General features: G+C 36.9%; 1 protein-coding gene across 1 annotated transcript; it reads right to left on the reverse strand.

Annotated features, from left to right (window-relative positions):
* Nucleotides 1–6,106: 6,106 nt before the first annotated feature.
* Nucleotides 6,107–10,409, reverse strand: LOC107819871 (putative NADH dehydrogenase [ubiquinone] 1 alpha subcomplex subunit 5, mitochondrial). The gene is made up of 2 exons (XM_016646045.2): nt 10,030–10,409; nt 6,107–6,536 (listed from the first exon to the last, which is right to left on the reverse strand). The coding sequence occupies exons 1-2, from the start codon at nt 10,346–10,348 to the stop codon at nt 6,331–6,333; spliced, it is 525 nt and encodes a 174-aa protein (XP_016501531.1). The 5' UTR covers nt 10,349–10,409; the 3' UTR covers nt 6,107–6,330.
* Between the last annotated feature and the right edge of the window lie 720 nt (nt 10,410–11,129).

Below are 11,129 nucleotides of genomic sequence, written 5' to 3' on the forward strand. Positions count from 1 at the left end.
TGAGTTTCTGTCTTGCGACTGTACTCCCCAGGCAGAGTGTTTCACGCGTTAGATGGGCCCCTGAGTGCCTCCTAATTCCGTGAAGTCCTTGGAGCATGTGCAATTTATTCAGGATCCTTATCAAGAAAGAAGTGAGTCCCTTATTCTTTATTTTATGTTAAAAGGTCTAGGTGGGTCTAGGGCAAATGAAAGAGATGTGTAGCAGAGAGATCAAGTTCCTTGCCAACTGCCACCTATCGACCCCGACCTCTTTTCATTTATTTTGGATATTACCAAACCTGCCTAGCCTTCGTAAATCACACTAAAGTGGACACCCAACTATGGAACAAGTAACGGATTCTAGCCAACTGAAAAAATCTTCTGATCAATCCAAAGATCATTTGGATTCCATTAGTAATGAGGATTCAGAATATCACACATTGATTAATCAAAGAGATATTCAACACCGAAAAGAAAGATCAAGCGATAAAGAATAAAGAAACTGGCAGGCCTTCCCTTTCCGCCGGAGCTTCATGGGCGTTGCCCCGTTCCCCAGTCAGATGTTTTGATGTGAGCTATACTCCGCGAGGAAGGAATTATTTTTTTTTTGTTGGGAGGGTGGATCATATAAGAAACTTGCCCCTTTTGGTCGGAATGCCTATCGATTGATTGGATCGAAGTATGAAGGGGTTGATTGAAGTCTGAGATCAGCTATCCAGTGGAAACCCTGAGAAGTCAAGAAGTTCAAGTTAGAGGGAATATGAAAATGAAATAGCATATGAAGAAATTGGTAAATCTTTCTCATTGCTTGACTAAAGAATGCATTTTATGGATCTAGCACTCCCGTCATGAGACGTAGAAGCAAAAAAGTGAAATAAATAACAATAGCATTCAATTGTCTTCACAATGGGGCAACAACCCTTATTTTACCAACTGAGGCCGCAAGCTCTAATGATCCACTCCAGACTATTTACCTTATTTATGATCTTCTTACGTCCATCATGCTATTCTATAATTAACCATGCTATTTATGCTAAAGATAGCCCTTCATAGATCTCTACGACCTGGTCCTACTACTGAGCCAGGATCAAACTTTTCCTTTCCGGTTACATTGGCTTGGCCTTTTGGACAAGCAAATAGCCTTTCTAAACTCTTGAACTTAAGAGAGGTTTCTTTTCAAGCTGAGTAGAAATATCGTATGAAGAAAATGACTCTTATTGGACGTCACAGGAGAAATCCCGATGGCTGAGAGGTCATACCCTTCCGAGCTGTGTAGCGTACCAACTTCACTTTGATTAACATCGAGTTGTATGTTTCACTGCTGTCTAATGAGGTGCAACATCGGTCTGGACTCTCTTTTCTTTGTCCAATTATGTCTTACCAAACAAGACTGACTTCTTACCAACCCGCGAAGGGTTGTGAGGCTGGACCAGGTACGAAGAATGAATCTATATCTGTGCACAGAAGTTGCTGGCTGGCGGCCACTCAATTGTTCGAGCGCCCAAAAGCAACCAAAATATTCCATGGTGAATCGGGCGAAAATTTGAACTACGTACATACATACTTTTACAAAAGGGTAAAGCCAACTCAGTGTATCCCCTGATTCTTGTCTCTAATTTATTTTCCTTGATTCGAGGGCTGAAGCAGCGTATTTATCGAGCGCAGGATCTCTCTTTATTATGGCACATAAATGAAGGGATTGAAGAGATTATGGCAGATCATGTTCACCAAGAAATGACCCGAAATTGGATCTTGGTCTATTTGAGATTGTTCCTTTTAATCGTAATCAAAGATGTTTTTGTCTATCGTTTCTTTTCTGAAAAAAAGAACCTAATGGATCGAACTTGAACTCCGGGTGACTGGATTGCCCCGGCGGGGTCACTCTGACGCAGAGGGCCCTGAGAAGCGCAATACTTGGACGAGGTAGTAGTAGATCCAGCCATTACTATAAAAGCTATTGGACATCAATAGTATCGGAGTGCGCCTCTTAACGAGGGTGATTAAAGTGCAACGAAATGTCCAAGTAGATCCTCCCTCCCCCTAGCTCCGCTTCGTTTCGCTCATTTTCTCTTTCCTTCTGCCTGCAAAAAAAGTTATGAGATTGGTATTGTGTGCATTAGCGATCATCAAACCTGTGACATAGACAAGATTTACGTTCATGCAGTTGGAATGCCTGAGACCAGATCAAGTTGGTGAGCCGTGTGATGGGAAACCTTCCTGCATGGTTCAGAGAGCACTGAATTAGAATGAAAGGTTTACCACCACATCATTGCATGCAAGGGGAGCTCGCTCGATTCGCAGATTGGTCCGACTCGTAATTCACTTTTGACCTCGTGTTCGATAGCCCGACCGTAATGATGTTAATTGTGGTTACATTCATAAGTAGCTTGGTCCATCTTTATTCCATTTCATATATGTCTGAGGATCCGCATAACCCTCGATTTATGTGTTATTTATCCATTCCTACTTTTTTATGCCAATATTGGTGACCGGAGATAACTCTCTTCAATTATTCCTGGGATGGGAGGGAGTAGGTCTTGCTTCATATTTGTTAATCCATTTCTGGTTTACACGTCTTGAGGCAGATAAAGCAGCTATAAAAGCTATGCTTGTCAATCGAGTAGGTGATTTTGGATTAGCTTCTGGGATTATAAGAGACTCACCCCATCTTTACATAAGCAATTTCTTGAACGGAAAAAATAGATGCTTTCATGGATTACTTTGACTTTAGGCTCTTCGGTTAAGCTTTTGAAGATGCCTAAATTCACTTTCGCCGCATCGAGGACTTTTCAAAGATCCAGAGCCAAGCCTGCACACCCACATTAGCTCTCCCTGAAAGAGAAGGAAGGCTGGAATACCAACAAGCGTCTATTATTGAATTCACCCGACCCTTGACTCATTGTACCGATTAAACGAAGAAAAAAGATTTGAGAGTTGAGACTATTATTCTATCTTATCATCTTATTGACCGAGTGGTGACCATGCACCTGCTCAGGAAAAGCTGAGGTTCAGATTTACATATATTCAAAATGGGAATTAATAATAGATGCAAAGCCAACCAAGTTGTTGCACTTGGCTCGAGATTCAAAGAACAAAACCTCTTTTATATTGTTAAGAAAACAAGCCTAGTTTATACTAATCCATCATTGTTTTCTTCTGTGTCTAATTCCAATGTAGTATTCTATATGAGATTGATCAAAGTTGGTGGACATAATTTCAGAACATCCAGCGATTAAAGCTCAACCCAGCTTGTTCACACTAACGCCACATAATGTCATCGGATGTGGTCTGTGTGGACACTACATTTTAAAACGTCAACTACTATTAAACTAAATTCAATTGTTAACAGTTCACACTAATGCCAGATAAAGTCAAACATACAACCTTATTTGTCACGAACAGCTAGATGAAGATTCTATAATTGATATTGTGTATCCATAATACATAGTTGAGTTCAGTTGCAAGAAAAAGCATCCTGGAGAGAAAGCAGCGAGAATCAATGATCATGAGCCTATTACTGGGATCTGTCGCCAAACTACGAAGAAAAGCTATGGGAATTGAATCAAACTATGAAGAAAATGAATATCTTTTTCCTCGAGAAAGGACGAAGGGGAAGGCAGGGGAAAGGATTCATTTTTCTTTATAAGTTGGCTATCTTTTATTTTTGGATTAGTTAACTCCTATTGCAAATGTTGATACCTTATTTATTTTAAATAAATACCCTTTTAAAAATTATATTCCATAGCTACCTTTTGATTTTTTATAGCCAAATATCTATTTATGGTCACCTCCTACCTTTAAACCATACAATAAGCTTTGTATTATTTTTCTCTCTCATATCCCCTGCCATATCTATTCTCCCCCTCTCTCTCTACTTCCCAATATCTTCTCCTCTGCCGGACGCTGCAGCAATTGCCACCTTCACCGTTTTGACCGTGGCCGTTATTCATTGATACCGCCGCCCTCAGCCTCCCAATTATTCTCTGACGCACTATATCGGATCAACAAAAACCTCCGTTATTTCGCCAGTAATTACGTGCTAATCGTCGGCAACCGGATGCAATGGTGACAGCGAGCGAGAACTGGATACTGATGCCGCTTCAACGAGACGACATTAGGGTTATTCTTGAACAAAGACGACGGAGTTGGGGGCTGAGCAACTTGAATTTTTTGTTAATATATTTCAATGTATCTTGCTGTATTTCATTATCTTTTTTTTCATTGTATTTCAATGTATCTCACCGTATTCTGTGTATTTCATTGTCTTTTTTTCATTGTATTTCAATGTATCCCGTTGTATTCTATGTATTTCATTGTATTCATTGTCTCGATATATTCCATGAATGTATTCATATGTTTTTTTAATTAATAGTATAATTTATGTATTCAGATGTATTATATAATTTCTCTGAAGATTGCTATGTTTTTGGGGTGTTTTTCGGTTGAGAATCTTTTTTATAACTGGAAATACAAAATTTGTGTGTTATAGTTGAGTTTGTTGAGTTATATTAGGAGTCTATTATGTTAATTGATTCACTTTCTGTTTAAAAACAGTGTAATCCCCCGTTTCACGCCGTGAATACAGTCGAATACAATAATCTGTTCAGCTGTAATCCCATGTTTCACGCCATGAATACAGTCGAATACAAAAATCTGTATAGCTGTAATCCCCTGTTTCACGCCTAGAAATGCTACTGTATTCATGAATACAATAGCTTAAATATATCGAGTACACTCTAAAAATTTTGAAAACATAATTATATGAAGTAATATAATAAATAATAGCTATAACTAGCTAATAACCTCCAAAACATAGTGATTTCTGAAAGTTTCTCAAGCACAAGCTACTTGGAAAAGCTGAATCTTACGGGTAAAACTAAATTCAAAGCACTAATAGAACAGAATGAACATGATTTTGTACACAAAATTCGAGGGTAAATGAAGTAAATATATACTGGAGAGTGGAGATCATTGGTTATCGAAAATTTAAAAGCACACGGACTTGATTGTCCAATTCTTGTCCAGAATAAAAGCTTATGCACAACTCAGAACACCACACAAATTTGTAAAAATAGCATGGTATAACCAGTTTTCGGATTGATCATTCAAAAATAGCCAACATTTACGAAGTCAATGAAAAATAGCCACTATTTTACTGCAACAGAGATTGGTCCAGCATAATATACTGGAGTTCGGTGCACCTGTGTATATATGCTGGACCGGTATACTTTGCTGACTCCAGTATAATATACTGGAGACTGGAGCACCGGTGCTCCAAACTCCAGTATATTATACTGGACAATTATACTTGCTGGACTCCAGTATATTATGCTGGAGTTCTAGTGTACTTATGCTGGAACTCCATCATATTATGCTGGAACTCCAGTATAATATACTGGCGTATTTTCCGGGTTTTGAACGGTGTTTTCGCTCAAATTTATCTTTACATGAAAAGTGACTAAATTTCGATTACTTTTGAAACTGGGCTATTTTTGAACGACTAGCTGTAAATCTCGCTATTTTTGAATTTCTCCCAACAAATTTCCCATTTCAATTAGCATTATTGGAATTCAACTCCATTATCATATCGTGAAGAAAGAAAAGAAAATGAAAAACGAAGTAAAACAGAATTATCTGATAACAGAAAATCGAAAACATATTATTGGAAAGTTCCTAAACCGACAACATCAGTGACTTGAATATTTCGCATAGGGATCTTTTTCAACAGTAATTTTCCAAAAAAAAAAAAAAATCCCCATTTCAAGAGTTCTCAGAATTTTGTCTTTTTGGGCACAGAAGAGTGATGTCCTGATTGAGTGTCAACCAAGTGAACATCCAAATGAGGCTAGTATTCCTGAGGACAAGTTCAAAATAAAAAATGTACGGGGCACAGACCACGGGGTCTACACAAAGGAAAAACCACTTTTCAACAAATAATTCTTCTTGGCTCAGACACGGCATCTGACTTTACGATTGCTATAGAAGTACAGAGGGTTGCTCCAATATGGACAAAACTAAACACCTTATCTCAATCACAGATGAAATTAGGCTCCTTATTTAACAATGTGATGCTTTTCGATGACTGGAAAATTGTTATGTAGCTTCAACAACAGAAATAAATACACCATTGCAACCAGAGTCGGTTTGTTTTTATTAACTAACCGTTCAAGCTTTTGTGTCCACAAACTCCGGCTAATCTAATTAAAGGATTATATAAGAATAGCACAAACAGGAGAACGAGGATGAGAGCTTTCTCAACAACACAAAAAGAACACAAGGATGAGACAGTGAGCACATTCAGTTTTTGATCTTGAAATGGGTTGATCAGTACAAAGAGTCACCATTGAGATGCTACTTCGGTTGGGATTCACCTGATGCAATTGCAGGCTCATCTTTCTTTGAAGTCTCCAATGTGCCAGAAGTAACAGCCTCCAGTGTCTTATAAAACTCCTCAGGAAGGGGACCAGGACGGTGAAGGGGAATGTGCTTGGGCACTGGAGCATCATTTTCAATAACTTCACACTCATAATCATCGGGAACACCCCAAGGTTTCCACTCTGTAAAAGAAAAACCATTGATCATGGCTTTAGGTTAAATGGAAAATAAAACTGAAAATACTCTTAAGCACATATAACAACATATCATAACTTCACCCCAAAAGGAGTTGATTCATAGGTTAAATTTCCCATTCAGAATCTCAAATCGACCTCTTCTCTAAAAGAAATCTGCCTTTGAAGTCTCCCTTAATGGATCATGAAGAAAGACCATTAAGATGTTTTTATAATCAAACATACTTTTGGTTTTTATATAATACTCTATGCACAAAATTAGGCTCTTTACCCATTAGGCAGCAGGGGAGGGTTGGGGAAGAGGGAAAGATCAAGCTTAGCATACAAGACACCACTTCAACACAGAATAATGAAAGCAATCGCGTAAGTAATGAATAATATTCTAATACCATATAAAATGGTAGACCTTTTTAAGCATTCTGATGGACATGAATGCCTATAAAAGAAAAAGTGAAAGAGAAAATAAAATATCAGATATACATAATACAATAAGTACACAAAATAGGACAAAAGTTTCAATAAATCGGTTGCAACATGATGGACATTACGGTTTACAATTCACCATCACGTCCATAAAATGACAATTCATTTTTATTTTCTAAATGCTATTTGTTTTTATCAGCATTTCTCAGCGGAAGCAGCTAAAAGTTGCTTTAAATCCTGTATTTTATGAAAGAACGAACCACATACAAATTGTCACTTTATTCAATAAAAGATGGAATCTAGATGCATTATTACAAGTTTTATCAACACAGATGATTCTTTTTTTATTTTTTATTTTTTTTATCAACACAGATGATTAGTAAGTAGATATTCTTACTAGATTACTTCAACGTTCCAGAATAGAGTATATTTTCAACAAGGTTCAGTCCTGGGCATGCGGAGAAGGGATGTTAAGTGTCCCACACCGGTTGAGGGAATAGGTTGTCCCACAACAGAGGAGGGATATTCTTGAAAAATACTCACTTCATGAGCTAAGTATTGTGATGAGTTAGCCCAAGGTTCAATTTCTTAACAGTCTAAAAGAAGATGAATAAAATAATAAAAGAAAGTCACTTATTTGACAGGATGCAAGTAGCTCTATATATTTGAAGCCAGACGTAAGGACCTCCAATGAAAGATTTTCCCACTAGCTTGTCAAATAAAATCAGCAAATACATAACACAGAAAGTGAAGTTCATATTCCCCACAGGTGATAGACAAATGAACACACAGAAATGAGCACACAACAACAAAGAAGAAGCCTCATAAGCTTAATATAAGTAAAGTCCAGATATTCATCCCTTTGATGCAAATTGCTGTATTCATATCAGCAGCAAAGTGGTACTGATCTCGTACAGAGTTGACCAAAAGTTACATAGTGCAAATAGCAATTTTTTTACCACATAGGTTAACAAGTTTTTTTTGAGAAGTCACTTGGATTATCAAGTTTAGACCCTCCAATCGAAGTATAAACAACTTTGATTTGAAACTGATCCTGATGATCAGCCTAGAAGCTTTTTCCTGACTGCCCCATAGACTGACCAACTAAACAAGGACTTCAACAGTTGCAATGGCATATCCCAATTCTATTTTGTTGCAAACTGTTGTGAGGCTATCATAAATTAGAACAGTTTTTTTTTTCCGGAAAATATTTTATTATTTTAACATTTTATAAAGCTGAAAGTGAGTAATATTTTAAAGATGCTTTTCAGACAATGTTTTTTTGGATCAGTAAAGTAAATAGAGCTTTATACTTTACAATGTCTTTTCAGACAATAAAAATGATATAAGTAGGAGAGAATGGCTACAAAGTCGAAGAATGGAATGGAGTAGAGTGAGTAGACGATGTAGTTTACTTATTTAGAGCAAAGATGCTTAGGCTAATAATTGGGGTGTGGAAAAATATTTGTTCACATTTACTTCTCAAAAACCAATAGAACAAAACACAAAATATAGGCTAGCACCATGGAGAGCGACCAGTGTAGCTACCCTAGATGATTGAGGCTTCATTAGTTGTAGAGATAATAGGGGCACAGACTTGGATGATTATGATCACATGTAAAATAAATCTCAAAGTTAGCATCATGCAACATAAAAGAATGAGGTGCAGCAATTTCAGAAAGATTTATATATTCTGTAGCAATATGTGTTTCTATGTAATAGATCTATGATCTATCAACCTAAAGAATGAGGGTTCCACCAATTCATACTAGGAGAGGAAGTGGTCAGGCATCTGAGGCATGAAAACATGATAGTTATAAGGTTTCTATGATATTATTCAGATCTATCACACAACCGATACCTAAAACCTTACTGTAAGAAGGAACTTGAGTGTAAATTGCTTGAGCAAATGTGAGAAAATGCAAATTTTGGAAGAAAATTCACTAAGTACGCACTGTTGGGCAAACAAAACTAGTAAAGATTCACTACTTAAAGATCATGAATATGTGGTGCTAAAAATAACCATATAGAGAAAATAGGAGCCTGAAAGCTGCACAATGCATGTTCAAATACTCAGTGGCCCAAAAAGAACTAACATTTGTATGCTAGGTTGCAAGACATTTTATCCATCACGTCCTTGGGTGCTTCTAATGCAAATCCTTGAATATCTATCAGCCTGATATCAGGCTTTTGTAGACATTTCTGTGAAATCACGCAGGAAGATTTTAATGTAATTCACCTATAAAAAAGATGGGAGAAAAAAGAACAACCAGACATTCTTTCTCTTTTAATCGTCTTATTCTGACATTCATAACCTTCTTAGGCATTCAAGTCTACGAAATGACTTTATGGCATTCCGTGCATAAAATAAATTGCAATACAAAGCTCATGAATGAGGAGAGAGACCCTTCATATTCCTAAATGTGATCCTCAGGTAACAAACATAACATAAGTAGGAGAAACGAACCCTCTTCGTTTTCCTTCACTACCTCAGACTTAAATAAAATAAAGTTTCTCCTTAACAGAGTGAATTATAATAAAAGTAGCCATCTTTATAGTCCAACTTCACGAAATCATTCATAACTTTTTGGTGTTCGGTGGTGGAAAGAAAGACCATTTTTTCTTGACAAAGTAAAATTTCTAATCAAGCTAAGCAAAATTTCACCTCCTGTTATTCCACAACTGGATATGATTTATTCTAGCATTGTTAATCTTAGAGAAAGTTGCGCACTTTTTATCCATAATCACTCAACGCCAGTCAAATCCAGGTTGAAACTTATTAGAAATTGGCAGATTACCATAACAGTAGTTTCTTCTCACTATCCCACATTTCTTAATCCCCATAATTATAGTACCAAACAGGTAAATCAAAATATAGATCTACATTTTCATCAACCATTCCGTATTAAAATCAAAGAGAAACATAAAAAAGAAAAAGAAAAAAAACATTCCCCCTGTTTAATAATTGCATAGAAACGAATGCACACACAAAAAATACACACACACATATATATATATGAAGTAAAAATGGGAGAAAGAAGTTTGTAATTGTACGGACCGTTCATGTGACCGATGAGCTTAAGCTCATCTTGGGCTTCCTCAATTAACTCTTCAACCTGGCCACAACCAAGCCGCTTCTCGATCATTTCCGAATCTTCTTCCTCCTGGCAGACACTGAGGCGGTGGCGCGTGAAGCTTTCGACGGCTTTCCGGTATCCCTCGTCCTCCGGGACAGCCTTGATCTCTTCTAGGGTTTTCCTGTAAAGATTAATCAGAACTTCCCTCGCATTTGGGACCACATCGAGACCTACGATCCCTGTTGTCTCCTTCACTTTCGCCATCATCATCAACGGCCTCGCTACTCTTCGGAGAAACATCTTCTCTCTCGCTTTCTGACTCGCTCGTCGCTCGCTCTTTGAGCTCAACCTTCAGCTGATTGACTGATATTGGGCCTGTTTGGCAATGATGCGAAGTAGCTGGATTGGGCTCACCTTTCGGATAATGATGGGCCTTGGCTCATTTCGTTGGCGGGCCATGTTTTGAACCGTAAACACAACGTAAAAAAACTACTTTCTCTGCGTGTTTACTTGTGTATTTCCTTTGGGAAGTTTTCACAAAGATAAACTCTTTTGAGAATAGTTTTATATAAGCTACTATGTATTATTTAGGGAAAATTTTACATAAGAACAATTGGACTACCTATTTTTTAATTTTATAGCCCATATTTTAATTTACAACCAATTAATCCAAAAATAATAGGCTAAGATTTAATATCCAACTCCAATAGATTCTCAAAATTACTATTTAATTTTTAAAAAAGATTGCTCAAGCTTTTAAGTTAATTTTCGAATCAGTAACTGTGACTCAAATATTAGTTCAACAAACCAAATCCATTTGGGTGGTGAAAATTAGATTTTTAACAAGCTTAAATATTTGAGTTTAAATTTCGAATTTAATTTTGTGAGAAATTTGAAGCGGGTGTTATTTAGACTTGTTAGAAATGGTATAAGGAGGTTGTATATAAAATTTGAAGTCATTTAATGGAGATTTGGACTAGTTTTGAACAAGAATTGCAACTGAAAATTGTGGAAGAAGTTCGTCTACAGATGCTTGTATAAAGGTATATAAAAGTGTATAAAATGTGTTTATACACTCATA

Source organism: Nicotiana tabacum, chromosome 6, assembly GCF_000715075.1.
Source record: "Nicotiana tabacum cultivar K326 chromosome 6, ASM71507v2, whole genome shotgun sequence".
In the NCBI taxonomy this organism is placed as follows: Eukaryota; Viridiplantae; Streptophyta; class Magnoliopsida; order Solanales; family Solanaceae; genus Nicotiana; species Nicotiana tabacum.

Bases quoted from the DNA above. Each gene is read 5' to 3' on its own strand.
- LOC107819871 (XM_016646045.2), bottom strand. From the start codon at position 10,348: ATGTTTCTCCGAAGAGTAGCGAGGCCGTTGATGATGATGGCGAAAGTG. The intron at 6,537-10,029 runs GTCCGTACAATT...TTTCTTTTACAG, and splicing joins GCTCATCGGTCACATGAACG to AGTGGAAACCTTGGGGTGTT.